The 14,883-nt window shown below is 45.7% G+C and overlaps 1 protein-coding gene across 1 annotated transcript in view; it reads right to left on the bottom strand.

Moving 5' to 3' along the window:
• The window catches only part of Psidin (phagocyte signaling impaired), a 54,799-nt gene that overhangs the window by 14,748 nt on the left and 25,168 nt on the right, over positions 1-14,883 (bottom strand). Inside the window, exons 12-20 of the mRNA XM_077678724.1 lie at positions 12,125-12,214; positions 11,022-11,132; positions 10,171-10,240; positions 9,482-9,581; positions 9,231-9,278; positions 7,855-7,958; positions 7,495-7,547; positions 6,099-6,171; positions 3,686-3,728 (exon numbers count right to left, since the gene is read on the bottom strand). Of these exons, the coding sequence (XP_077534850.1) occupies positions 3,686-3,728; positions 6,099-6,171; positions 7,495-7,547; positions 7,855-7,958; positions 9,231-9,278; positions 9,482-9,581; positions 10,171-10,240; positions 11,022-11,132; positions 12,125-12,214 (692 nt within the window). The remainder of the gene's footprint in view (positions 1-3,685; positions 3,729-6,098; positions 6,172-7,494; positions 7,548-7,854; positions 7,959-9,230; positions 9,279-9,481; positions 9,582-10,170; positions 10,241-11,021; positions 11,133-12,124; positions 12,215-14,883) is intronic.

Raw genomic sequence — 14,883 nt, 5'->3', positions numbered from 1 at the left:
TTTATCAAAGACCCATCATGTGCGCCTTAAGCACGACAACTGCCCCTGCACCTCGTCACTGCAGGACCTTTCATTGGCGTGCATCCCTGTCATATAAAAGTGAAAACAATACAAAAGTATACCCCTGTGCACTTCGACGCGATTTCACCAGGAAAATGGGCAACAGGGCCCCCAGTGCAACAAACTGTCAGCATGCATAGGCTGGATTGGCTTATGGCAGAAAAGATAACAGGCCCCCCCCCCCCCAAAAAAAAGGTCACACTAACGCGCAAGACTTGAAGGTAGTGAAGCTGAACGCAACCTTCAAGACCATCACGACGGTTTAAGTCCACTACTGCAGCTGATTTACGTCTTTACAGGCACACCGACCTTCACTCCATCATTGTTACTATAAGTGTGAGCATCCTACATTTTTTTTCGAAGTGATAATCACTAGACATCACCTTGGAGGGGCGTACACTATGACCTGTCTCTCGTTCCAAGCAAGTGTTGCCACGATTACAACGAACGCCTAAGGTTTTTTTTTTTGTATTATTATTATTACCAATGTTGGTGAATCCCCTCAGTGGGTATGCTTGGCTTGACAAACGCCAGGAGGTCCGTGCTCATGTGCGCATGCTCGGTAATTTCTTGGTATTTTTAACTGTGGACACGAAAAATTCCAATTTCCTAAACAGCATTGCTCTAAAAAGCCCGCTTTTTCTGGTCTTTCAGCCCTAAGCCGAGCAGAGCAACCAAAAGAGCATTGCACAGAGGCCTGTGGCTGCTAACGAAAGAAGATGCACAATTTTGCGGCTGGTCCCGTGTGCCTAGTTTGACATATTCTGTCCACAGTTCACTGTCAACGCTGAATCTGGCTCGTGTTTTTAGGGGCGAAGCACCTTAGGGGATCGGGCTGTCAACGTCTCATGTAGTCACGGCAGTAAAACACAAGGGACACTCGTTTTCCAATGCCTCGCGCTAGAACGTTTGAGCTGCATGGGAAAAAACGCGTACTAAAAGAACACACTGGGACACTCGTCTTCCAACGCCTCGGGCAAGCACACTTTGTGCTTCAAAGACACGAGACTTTTACAGCAAATTTGTATACCTCTACCCCCCCATGGTTTCATCTCCACGGGCAAAAACGCCAAAACACCAAGGCCTAGAACACAGAGCGCTCAGGATCGAAACCGCATTATACGCTTCATCATAACTTTGAAGCCACATCATCCATCGAAACCACATCACATAGCACTTATACACTGCATTCTCCACCCCTCCCCAAGTTTCGCGTTTGTGGAGATGGCCTGGTTTTTTAGCGAGGCAGTTCACCTGTTTGACACAGGGTGCAGGTTATTTTCATGCTGGGTTTACCGGAACAGATTATGAAAAGGCATAGAGCTATGAGCAATTCTAAACCTTGGAATACTTTGAAAACATCTGCAGAAGTGAATTCTGAAATACCCTAAAGGGGCCACAAAGACAAAACACAATTTTGTTCAATTGGAAAGAGCGAGACTTTCCTAACTCACTCAATTCCACTACAGCCATGAAAGATGTTCATTCAAACAGAAAAGACAAAAACCATCGAAGTTTGCGCTACAGAGATGTAATATGGGAAGCAGTGATGTGTATACGGGCCAGCACCAAAAACAAAGTGATCAGTTTGTGAACTGCACGTGATACACTCGAACAGAACCAGAGGCCCCACTACAACAGCCCAGTCATGTTTCTTGGTAGTTGCTTCAATTGGAAGCTGCCAATTGCACAAATAAGACTGTGACGCCACTGCAAAATTGGTAAAAAGTGGCTGGGCTGTCATCACTGCTTCGCATGTTTTTTTCAATATTTCGGTTATTTGTCAGAAGTTTCCAATAAAGCTGGTATTGCCACTGGGAGGAAGCAGCATTTTAACAGCGAAGCGGTTAAGCAAGCCGGAATTTTTTGTGTCCACTGTTAAAAATACCAAGAAATTGCCAAGCATGTGCACGTGAGCGTGGGCCTCACGGCGATTGCCCGGCAGTTAACAAAACTCAGAAAATGCCTAGTGCTCGTGTGTGCGTGCCTCGCAATGGCCACCCAGTGTTCCCTGCTGACGTTCGTCAAGCCAAGCATATTCAATAAAAAATTACGCCCACCTCCCCTCGCGGGAGCCCTGGTGTGATGCGACGCTGAAGGGGGTTCCATTGTGCGTTTCCGTTGGGTCGATTACTTGAATTGCGTGAGCAATCGTCGGGTAATGCGAGAGAGAGAGCAAGCGTAGCGTGGACGACCGTCGACTGAGAGACCGGCCGGAGCACGGCACTCCGCTTATATGGGCAGCGCGCCCGAAGGAGTGCACACTGTGCGCTTGCGCCGCGCGCAGCGCCACCCACCGGCGGAGTGAGAGAGCGCGCCGCACTGCGCGCGCCACAGATGTTGGGGGAGAGGGTGCGCTATCACGGCGAGAGGAGAGGGGGTGAGCGGAGGAGAGATGCAGCTGTGCAGACGCAGACAACAACGACGCAGGAAGGACAGGGCCGCCGGCAAGAGATGCTCCTCTCAGCGTCGCATCTAAAAAGAGATTGGCCAAGATTGGGACGATGGCCCAGCAGTTATGATGATGAATAAACTTTATTGTAGACCAGGTGCTGATGTTAGGGCACCCGCCCGGTGGGGAAAAAAAAAAAAAAAAAAAAAAAAAAAAAAAAAGCCGAGCGCTTGTGTGCGTGGCTTGCGTCCACAGCCCAGCGTACCTGGTGACATTTGTCTAGCCAAGCATACCCACTTAAAAAGATTGGCCAAGATTGCCCCCCCCCCCCCCCCCTTTTCAAAAAAAAAAAAAAAAAAAAAAAAAAAAAACTCGCCTCCCCTCGCGGGAACCCCTGTGTAGATGTAACGCATAGGGGGTTCACGTTGCAACATTGGACAGCGGAGGAGCGGCGCTGGAACGATGGAGCGGAGCGGCAGGCACCGCGTCTTATAGCGCGCGTAACGGTGGGGGGACGCGCCAGCGCCAGTGCGTCTGCCGCGGCTATGACGCAACACAATCCAACACAATCCACCTTAATCCAATCCAAATCCAAGCCAATCCAATGCCCCTCGCGAGAGTGTGTTCGCTATCGGAGAGGAGAGGGGGTGAGCGGCGGAGAGCGAAGCTGGTGCAACGAGGAGAATAGGGGAGGGGCGGACGCCGACAACGACGACGCCGACGCCGGATGGAGGGACAAGGCGGGTGAATGAGATGCTCCAGCGTTCGCCATAATCGTGGAAACACTTGCTCGGATCCAAAGAGAGACATGAGTGCGTACGCCCCTCCAAAGTGGCGTCCAATGATTATCACTTAGAAAAAAAAAAATTAAAGAAGCTCACACTTATAGCAACAATGATGGAGTATAGGTCGTTGCAGCAGCAAAGAAGCAAATCGGCTGGAATCGTGGACTTAAACCTTCGTGATGGTCGTGAAGATTGCGTGCAGCTTCGCTACCTTCAAGTCTTACGCATTAGTTTGAACTTCCTTCATTTTTTTTAATGATCCAAACTTATACTTTGTCTTCATAGCTTCTTTAAAACATTAGCAGTTACCTAACTGAAACACAACGCGAATACTGCATTATTTGCTTTGATATTCAAAAGTTTCCAATATACGCGCAACCCTATCCAACATTCACCCATGTACGGAACCTCGATTCCCACACTCGATTCCCACAGTGCAGACACTCACCTCTTCCTGCCGAGTCTTCTCTAGGTACTCCGCCAGCAGTTTTCTGCAGGCAGAAACACAAGAAGAGAACTTGGCTAAGCGTGAGAAAAAGTCCACAGGACGCATAAAAGCTATGCTCCAACTATAACAGCAGCAAAAAACAATCTAAGGTGAGGTGATAACTACAACAAGACTGCTGTGCTACAACTCATTTTAACACTGCTTTAACTGCCCCATTAAAATATTCTACGAACATGATACACAATTTCTGAAACACATCAGTTCTTACTATTCATACTTTGCACATTAGTTGCAGGGTCATTTCAGATAAGATCGAACAAAGCATGGCTGGTCGACCTCTTCAATTCACTTGAAATTTTTTTACCTCATTCCCGCATGTATGTAATGTGCGGATTCACAAATATTTTCGGCGGAAAAAATTTTGGCCGACTGAAAAAAAATTTGGAACCCACCCGCGTGGACCCCGGCCGCTACCTGCCCATGCGCCGCGGCCAAATTTAGCAACGTCTAGCAAAAAATATACTAATCAGGCGGGAATGGTAATTTTTATGCTTAATCTACGCCTGGTGTACATTTCGCGCTCAAAATATCGTTGGATAGAAGAACATATATTTTTTGTAATAAATTTCCAAATCTTGCTCAGAGCGCATTTTGTTGTGTACTTTGCAGGCCAGTATTATTGTAAGTAATGGAGCTAGAGCGTTACAATTTGAGTGAGGGCTGCTCCTGGCAAGCACAAATAAGGGCCGTAAATATCGTGTCTGTGCACACTACGGTTAAAAAGTAAATGGCGCACAATTGTGAAGAAAAAACTAAAAAACTAAAACACTCCGAGTTCAGAGGCTTATTAAAAAAGAAAACACTTCTTCGATTTTGCTGAAATTCTCCCCAGATGTTAACCTGTGAATGTACTTCAATGATCATTAAAAACATGTTGCATCATTTTGTTCCTGACGCGCCTACAGCGCGAGAAAAAAGCTTGGTCGGCCAGGTCTTCACAAGATCCTGAGACATGAAACAGTGAGAGCAACTTCCAGTGAATGTGCAGACGTTTGATAATTTTTTTGTACCAAAGGCAAACTGTTACTTATTGATAGTATTACAAAGAATTCAGAAGCAAAACTGAAATTTTTATATGAATTTTGGAATGAAAATAAACAATCTGCGCACCGCTAAACGTGTACTCTTCGAAGAAAAAACGGAGGAACTCCAGATTCACGCGCATTTAAAAAAAAAAAACCTTCTTCGAGTTTTATGAAGCTTTCCACGGATATTTTCCTCCTACTTTAATTGCGTGAGCCATTAGAAAAACTCGCATCATTTTGATCACTGAAAAGCAAAAGAGCCTTGTCAAGCATGCTCGTCACAAGGAGCTGAGACATAAAACGACGATTGTGACTTTCTGCAGATTTCCCTTATTTATTTTGTAGAAAGGGCAGAATATCTTCTGAGATAAGGAGAATAGAATAGCCAAGAAACATTAACGAAGTCTGAAATGATCTGATCTTATCTGAAATGACCCTGCACGCACTGCAGCACACGACTATGGCAAAGAATTGCAAAAGAATAAGCAAATAAAAAGATAACTGCCTCGCTACAACAGCTTCCACTAAGATTTTAGAACAGATGTCACGATGAATGAAGTTCCAACAAAATGCACAGGCATTTTTCCATTTTCTTTCCAGCTACTCTACCTCTTTTTGTTGTTGTTTGTACTTCTAGAGCAGTTATGAGGGGAGTCAGCAGCACTTAGGTGGACACAAAAAAAATTTACCAAAAACTTTGCCCAATACAGGGTACGTAAACTTCCTTTGAAATATTTCTGCAACTGCCTGTCAGCACATGTACAGCTGGTAGTAAGAGTGGTTATTTTTTTTACTGAAAAAAAAAAAGAAAAAGAAAAGACACCTCTCGAAAACATCAGATGGCCAACTAGTTTGGCCACCTTCCTATACCAGTGAAAACAGGACATGATGAGAGGGAAGGGGGGGGGGGAGGCTGACACAGCACAATGAACAATTAACTACAGAATTTCTGTTCTAACTTTTCATAGAGAATTTTCTCCTGCAATATTTTGTCACCTTTGCAACGCGAGGTCACGTGACTAAGAATTCCACGAGCCTCCTCACTGCAAAAGTGTCAGTCACAGTACCCAAGTTTGGTGCCTATGCTTACTGACACAGAGCTGCAAAAACTCTTAAAGTCAACTGATCTACCGTAAATGAGGCAATAATTTACTGCACTAAAATCTTGTACACAAAGCCTCTGCAAGTGGTCACCCGGTACACCACTAGGTCATTCACTGTGAAACAAACTGGGATGATGATGGCAGCAAAGAAGGCGCACACTACCTTGGGAGGCAATAGCAAGCTCAAAGCTGTAACTGCAGGCTCGCTAAAAAGAGAAAACTGACCTCCGAGTTGCTCCCCACTCCCGGAAGATCCGGACGTCCCTGTTGTCCCTCAGGGCTCTCCAATCCACCTTGTCTGCACACACGCAAACGCACCACCACACAGAGTCAGTTTGTTCAACAACATAACAACGCAGTTCACACCTTGGCATCAACCTCGGCTAAGAACGCAAGAGTATATACAGAGCAACAGCAGACTGCTTTAAAGGGGCCATGACAACAGAATGTGTGGTTTATGAAAAGGACTGCACCGACCAAATAACAATGACGCCAATTTTAACGCACTCTTCCAATGAATAAACTAGATGAGGAAAACAGAGAACTTCCTCTTACTACCCCCTTTCGAGTAAACGCCTGTTGCTGTCAACGGCAAGTTCAAAAGACGAACGTGCAGAGGATGACGGAGGAATGTTGAGCAGTAAGAAAGAAGTAGGCAAGGTGCGCCTGAAAAACTGTACACAATGAATTTCGCACATTTTCCTGAAGCTGCAAGAACGCTGCAGATAAATGCCCGAAACCGAATTGGTCTCGCTGAACTTCCTTTCGTCTTTATAATGGGCAAGTTAAGTGAAAAGAATGCAGACCACAGATGAGAAATTGTACTGGACAACTACCAAGGAAGTAAAAACCACTGAACAAGAACCCAGAACTGCCAGGACTTTGTTGTGAACACCAACACATCATACACGATGGTGTTTTTTTTAAGTCTGAATGTAGCAAGAATACAACTGCAACCATAAAACGCAACATGCCATCTTTACAAACAATGGTGAGATGCTTCAGCCACGGGGTCACCACGTGGGGAACAACACCGTAACCACAAATAAAATCTACCAAGCTCAAAAAAGAAAAATCTCTACGTGCGTGCAGGTATTTTTCACTACTCAAAAACAATAAGCAAAATAGTGAGTGTTCTGAATCATCGTCATGCTCACAAATCTGGCACAGATACTCTTAACACTACCTTCATTTAATTTTATTTTCACTTCCAAAGCTCTCGCAGGACTGGGGGCTGGTTACGTAGCAAACCACAGTTCAAAGTTCAATAGCGTCGTGTTAAGGACTGACGGGAACGGCTGGCTTTGAGTCTTGAATCTCATCAAATTTATTTTACAGCATTCTCAATATTGCTGCTGTTCAGACCCAGAGCTCCAGGCACATTTCAATCAATAAGAGTAAAGTAAATGCCCGTCCTTACCACCCTAAATGTCCAGCTACGTAGTCGTGTGGAATTATGGAGGGAAACGTACACAAAGCGAAGCCCACAAAGTCTGGTCACAGGTAGCATCATGTCATGGCTTTGGATTCTTCACTGACATCATGCTTTAGCGAAAAAATTTCTACAGGCCAAGAATCCTCCCCTGCGTCCAATCCCACCAGGCATCGAGAAGAAACTCACCATTGACAGGATCGATCTCCATGGCAGTCAGCATTTGTTTCAGACTCGCCTGGCTGCAATACAAAAAGAACAAAGAAACAAAAGAGAATAAAGGGAGATTGACAGAAAAATGCACCGCATCTTGGCTACATTACATACTGGTCACTTATCTACAGACACGCCACAGTCCCAACAGAGAAGCCAGCTCCGTCACCCACAAACTTTCACCCACGTGCAAACAGCAGGCACTGGCAAATAAGCCTCGACGTACGCAATTTAATGGCTTTAGTATGACCGCCGAAAACAGAAGACAAGTAAGTAAAAATAAGGCGGCGGCCACAACTCACTGCCCTTCCATTGACAGCATCTGAGTGGACTCACCTCTTGGCTTCAAGCAGGAGCTCGAGGATCATTTTTTCCACCGTCAGAGTGGCAAAGTGAAGCGAGTTGTTGAGCCGTTCGCGGAATTCCATCATCTCCTGGACCTAGCAAGACAACAGAACGAGACAGCATCGCAAAAAAAAGTTCACCAGTGCCCCACAATCTCGTTCACAGCCTAGAGGGTCAGAAGCGTCAAGATGAAACAACGGTTGGGGTCTCGCAGATTTCCACCCATTTTTTTCTTAGCTGCTGCACGTCCAAGCCTCGCATATTCCAAGGCTTCAACGTGCTATAAGTTCAAGGTAATTTTTGCTTTCGCCCCATCCCCAGCACATAGTACAAACCAATCAAGTCGCACAAAAAACAAGTCAAGGCGCCTTGCAACCCCAACTCTCAAAAGGACGCTTTCCAAAGCTCTTCCAGCCTCGCACTAGCCTAGCATTCGCATCTGAAGTTTTAAGGGCACAGAAGTCCCATGCTTCCCTGAATAAGGGGGGACGCTGCTCTTAAAGCAATTACTTTTTGAGTCAGTTAATTAGTTCCCAACATAATTAGAGTTAATTAGCCATTTTTGGAGGATTAAGACAAAAGAGTGCATAAAACTGTAATCTTAATGTTCTTCAATACTATGAACCCTGGTGAATGCAATACGGCAAGCGGTTTTTTTGATGCATCGCTTGGAACTAATTTTACAGCTCATTAAACTTTGGTGGCACCAATGGCAGGGAACCATTTCGAATGCCCATTTCAGATACCCAAGTTTAATGAGCTGTAAAATTAGTCCTAACCGATGCATCAAAAAACCACTCGCCGTATTGCATTCACCAGGGTTCATAGCACTGGAAAATATAAAGATTACAGTTTTATGACTAACACTGTTTTGTCTATTGTTCCTCCACAAATGGCTAATTATCTCTAACTATCTTTGGAACTTATTCATTGATGCAAAGAATAATGGCATTATTGAAATAAGGGTGGGAAAAGCAGCAAGACTAACAAGTTTCACAGAGTGTACTCAAAGATTAAAGGAAGTTGTTTTAAGAGCCATATCCCCCCTAAACATGCTCGTCACAACAGCACGCTCATCCAGGGCTCTTTGCAATGTGTTTTTAGACTGAGAGCAGCCTTACGTCTACTTGCACTAAGATAAGATAACCCCCAGCTGCTGCTCCACACAGACATGGGGGGGGGGGGGTTGTTATCTTGTCCCACCAGAACAACCAACGCAACATCTTATGAAGTGGAGGGGGGGGGGGGGGGGGAACGCGCCTTGGAGGCACCGTTCTGATTCTCTTGTAAAAAACAAAACAAAAATGTTTTTCCTGGCTTTCTCCAACCTCTTTTTTCGGTGGTCTAGCCAACCGCACCCTACTCACCTTCAAAAATGAGCCGTACTTGTAGCAGGCAATGATGTAGTCTGTCGTCTGCAATTGAATGCAAAGCAATGGCAAGATTAGAGAAAAAAAAAAAGCCAACACAAGAACATTTCAAATTTTCTGTTAGCAGCTGCGATGGTGAAGCAGTAATGAAAAAAAACGACCCACTGATTCCAGCAAGTAACACGACAAAAAGAATGGAAAGAGGGGAAGAGAGCGCAATGAATTAGATGAGTGAACAAATGACATACATCTTTGTAGTTGCCCGTGTAGAGCTTTAGTGCCAGGTTCATGTTCGCGCTGGCCGCCTGGTAGTGGCCTGCCTTCAGGTACACCGGCGTCATCAGGTAGCTGCAACCACAAAAGCAGTGCAGGCGGTTTCAAGGATGAACTTAGCTTACTTTGCAGTGCACCTGGCCAATAAGCCCTACTCAATAAATACAATCATTCTTTGAAATTTGCTGTGGACGCCCTTTTTCAAATTGTCACTGGATGTTTCCTGCTGCACACACTGCCAACGTGAAACATCAAAGCTCTTTAGGGGCAAAACCCTGACGATTTTGTCCCAACAGCGGCTTCTTCTATCTTGTGTAGCAAAATTACACCTGATGTGTGTGCTATGAGAAGAACTTTACTAGACGCATCCTTAAAAGAGAAAGAAAGCAATACATTGTCGCAGAAAAGGTGAACAGATTAAGACAACACTGATCCGACGAAACCCGGCCTCAACTTCCGCAAATTGCTGTTATCGGTGCAAACCACTTTTCAGGGGTTTGAGGAGGCTCTATGAAATGAATACGATGGAATGTACAGCCCAGCCCTGGAAGTCAAGTATTGCACATCACAAACATGGGGACTGACTTGTGGAGCATAGAAAGGCACACACTGTCCGTCAACTACTCAAGAACAAAAAGGCCCCGCAACAGCAATCTCCACCTACCCAAGCGTGTCGTGTTGGATGTGCTTGATGTCGAGCTGTTCGGCAAAGTGCTGGCATGGGCCGGCACCCCCTGCGCCAATAAGAGACGCAATGGCGATGCATCACACCATCGTTCAAGATAACTGAAACTAAAAATTAAGCTCAAATTAAAACTAACTGATGCATTCTCCTGTACAGTCAGAGTAGTAGAAGTACAGACTGCATACGCATTGTAAAATAACACGCAGCTCTTTTAGGGGAAGACCCTTAGGGGCTGGGGCTGTTGGCGTCTCCTGTTGTCATCGTCATCGTAATCGTCGTTCGTCTCATGAAGTAACGGTACTGAAACACCGGGAAACTCGCTTACGCCTTGCGCTAGAATGTAGCACGTACTAAAAAACACCGGGACACTCATTTTTGCCTCGTGCTAGAGAGCTTCGTGCTTCAAAGACAAGAGACTTTAACAGCAAACAAGTAGACCTGTACCCCTCAATGGTTTCATCTCCGTTGGCAAAAGCGCCAAGGCGCCAAGAATACACTTATGCACTGCATGCTTCGCCCCTCCCCAGTTTTCACATTAGTGAAGATGGCCCGGGATTTTTTGGCAAACATGCGCCCACATAGAAGTTTCTTTGTTGCCCCCACCGGGAGGACTCTGCCCCACAAACAGATGGCCAATGCAACCACCTGCAAGCTCCACGCAAACACCAGATACAAGCTTCATGTCACTTGCCAACCCCAACAGTAGGTGGCTTAGCTCACTCAGTCCAAACAAGACAAGGCGACTCCAACACTCGAGGAATAAATTCTTTTGCAAGCTCATCACACCGGAGAGGGCAATGTCGCAACGGTGCAGCCACAGCGGCACTCACCGATGCGGGCGTACACTTTGAGCAGGAGCAGCTTGATCTGGAAGCAGGAGGGACTAACAATCAGGGCCTGCTCCAAGGCCACCAGCAGCCTCAGCAGCAGCCGGCAGTCCCCTGTGCACACCACCAAGACAATAAGAGGGGTAATGTCACCCCGAGCCGTGAGATTGCCTTCTATTTGAACCAAGTCCAGATTTAATTAAAAGTCAGGGTTTTTTCATGCCATAGTGGCGAGCTGCACACAAATTTAGACCACCTGGGTGTCAAAGTGTCACATGCGCAAGTTCAAGTGACCCACTTTGAAGCTTTCTGCACCGGGGTGCGACATTTAAGCCTTAGAAACTCCAGCAGGTTACTTTACAAGGAGATTGGTAGAATGTAAAAATGACGGGGTAACAAGACAAGGCCAGGGTCGCGTTATAGATTCCCAGCACCTTCAATGAAAAAGAAACGCATTAAAAGAGGGACCAATTGGTGCTTCACGCCGGATCAACTGCGTTGCAGTGTTTCAGACGGAGGGACAAACCAAAGAAGCTACACAAGTAGATGTACCACCAAGATGTCTGCTGTTTCAGTGCTGTTCTCGTTTGTCCCACCCCCTTCCGTAACAATACAGTACCGCTAACACAGCACCCAAATGTTCAGGCTTGCCACATCTTCTGCACACGTTCAATGAAAAATGGCTTATCCTGTCGTAGACAAAAAAAAAAAATTCCTCTACTACATAGATGGCATTATGAGTTGTAATCAGACGCTGAGCTCAAGAACGCGGGTCTGATTCCGGCCACTGTGGCTGCCTTTCTGATGGAGGCAAAGAGTGAAAACGACCGAGTGCCGAGATTTCAGCAAGTGTTAAACATCATCAGGTAGTCGAAATTAGCCCGGAGCCCTCCACTACGGCGTGCCACAATCAATAGATATGGCAATCAGCTTGCCTAAAACAGACCAAGAAGTAAAATGATCACTGCCGCCCATTTCGAGGCTCATAGCAAGGTTATTGTCTTGCTTGCGAAATGAGTTTCTGTGCTCGGCATACATTGCAGCGGACCGGCCAAGATGCACCGAAAAAGCCAACAGCCATCTTGGATGTCTGCTGCCACACATACCTGATTCCTGCCAGTGTTCCAGCAGAACACAGGCAGCCAGGACGGCATAGTTATCTGAAGGCTGGAAGTCCGTCGGCAGCAGGTCGGCCCCTGCAAGCACAGAGCACCAACTCTGCATCACCACCTCCAACACCAGCACCATCATCATCACCTCCAACACCAGCACCATCATTATCACCACCAACCCACTATCGTCACAACCAGAATTGGCCCTACTACCACCACCACCACCACCACAACCACCTTGTTTTATGTGAACTCCAGGAGAAAAGCCTCTCCCACTGACTTCCAACTGATCCTATCTTGAGCTGCCCAAATAGATTCTTGGCCCCAAATTTCAGGTAATCAGTCTTCGTCCTTGATCTAAGTAGTCCCGCCTCTTGGTAGCCACTTGATTACCCTGGCAGTCCATCAATGGTCAGTTCTCCGTATCGCAGGCGCAGCCCAAGTTCACCTCTCTCTCTCAACAAATCGAATCAAATCATTTTATTTTTTCCAAACAACATTGGGAAGGCGGCACAAACAAAAAGTGGAAGCTGGTCCACTTGACGAAGGTTCAGGCCCTCTAGGGCTAGGGCGCCTCCCACCCTGGTTCCCTCCCTCATCTAAGTCCCACGAGCCTAGTGTGGATGGCAAGTTGGGCTAGCTGGTTCATAGTGACCATATTGAACAAGCAGCGCAAAATAAATGGGACACAACAAGGATGAAGGACGACACAGCGTTGTGTCATCATTCATCCTTCTTATGTCCCGTCTCTTTTCCGCTGTTTGTTCGATATAAGCCTGGTGCATTTACAAAGAGAAGGGGGATGGGAGGAAAACCTACATCCCCTGTGATGCACATAGAAACAAAAGGAGCTGTTGCAGGTGTTGCTATAGCAGTAAGTGGCCAACTGAGTCCTCACTGCAGTGTTTGTGGCTGCTGCTTGTAATTTTTATTTTTGCAAGTATCCGAGTTATTTGCTTCAAGAGCGAAAAAGCCCCCGTTACGCATGTCTTGTGCATTGCCCTACACGCGACTAACAAGTTGCACACAATTGTAATTAAGCAAGGGCCACAAATTGTTTCCCCATTCAACGTACACCCGGTGTGAAATTCCAGTGCACGACAAAATGGCAGCAGCTGTAACAGCAGGCACATCCGCAAAAACCCATGTTCTGGCCAAAAAAATTCCTCAGGCCTGTACATCTGCTTAGGTGGTTGTGAAGGAAAAAAAGCCAGCGATTATCAAAGACTGCTGCATTGTGTTTGCGTAAGAAACTTAAATGTTTCACTGAGTGGGTTGGTTCTAAGCTAAAAAGTACTCCAAAATAAAAAAGGGAGTGACTGGTGGAAAAAGTGAATAGGGATTACCAGAACAACTACCAGGTGCTTCTCCTGGTGTTCACTAAGCCACACGAAATTCCCGATCACCCGATCGTGAAGTACGTGCTCTCAGAGCTGCACTTGGCTACATTAAGAAGCACAGCAGTGTGTGGTTTGCTGCAAGTGGGACGCATTCGACGCAAAACACGACGAGCCGCAAGACCAACTGGAAGCCTTGACAAATTTCTTCCCTTCGCCAAAATCATTCTTTTTTAAGATTTTGATCCCTGATACGCCACTTTCCTTCATTCCAACTACCAATTCACTGCAGCTAACAGCAAAGCTGTTTAACAAATTGTAATTTTTCCTGTCCACAGTTAAAAATACCAAGAAGTTGCCGAGCGTGACCGCCGGGCAATTACCAAAAACAAAAAAATGCCTAGCGTTCATGTGTGCATGCCTCGCAACGACCGCTCCGCGTCCCCTGAGCACGTTTGTCAAGCCAAGCATACCCACTTAGCGAGATTGGCCAAGGTGGGCCAAAAAAAGCTCTAACATTCGCCGTAATCAAGGTAACATTTGCTCGGAACGAGAAAGACTAGCATTTGCTGTAATTGTGGCAACACTTGTTCGTAATCACAAACGTGTCACAGCGTACGCCCCTCCAAGGTGATGTCCAATGATTATCACTCCCAAAAAAATGAAAGAAGGTCACACTTATAGCAACAATGATGGAGTAAAGGTTATTGTGGCAGTGAAGAAGAAGCAAATCGGCTGCAATCGTAGACTTAATTCTTTCGTTACGGCGGAAAAACGGCCGATTTGGAGCGCTTCCACAAAACTATTTTTTTCTCTTGAGCTAGTGGACATATTTAGCATTGCTATGCATGTAACTCTAGCTTATAGATTGCTCTTACAAACACATACCAGCAGTTTTGTGAAAGGTACAATTACTTACAGTTTATTAGACAAATAATTAGAAAAAAATGCACAAAAAAGTATACAAAAGAAGTATATAGGCGATTGTAATGAGCCTAAAAATTGTTTAAAGCATTAAGATGTACAAATTGTTCCTACATTTCTTGGCTATGATTCAATATATATATCAACGCTGTACACCAAGTTTTGTATTTTTGTGGGCCCATCAAACTAGCGGAACTGACGGCTGTGCCACTCCTCGAAGCCACTCGAGTGTAAGTCGGTCATGCATCCAAGCACACTTTTTTGTGTTCTCACACAAAATCCTTTTCACTTTAGGGGTAAAAAACTAGAAAAAAAAAATCCAGCGCTCTTGAGAAGTGTCCCGCATCGCTCCGTAGCGGTAATCTGACATGAGTGCCAGGCTATCATGAAGGTAATAACACAATATGACGCGGCGCATTTGGCAAAATATCTCTACCGAACATTGTCCAGACCCTACACATCAATGTAAAGCCGCAGTCGTCAGATAGGAAG

Source organism: Haemaphysalis longicornis, unplaced genomic scaffold, assembly GCF_048455015.1.
Source record: "Haemaphysalis longicornis isolate Haplotype H1 unplaced genomic scaffold, Haemaphysalis longicornis Haplotype H1 scaffold_7, whole genome shotgun sequence".
In the NCBI taxonomy this organism is placed as follows: domain Eukaryota; kingdom Metazoa; phylum Arthropoda; class Arachnida; order Ixodida; family Ixodidae; genus Haemaphysalis; species Haemaphysalis longicornis.
Note: the sequence above shows the minus strand (reverse complement) of the source record. Positions and strands in the feature narration are given on the sequence as shown.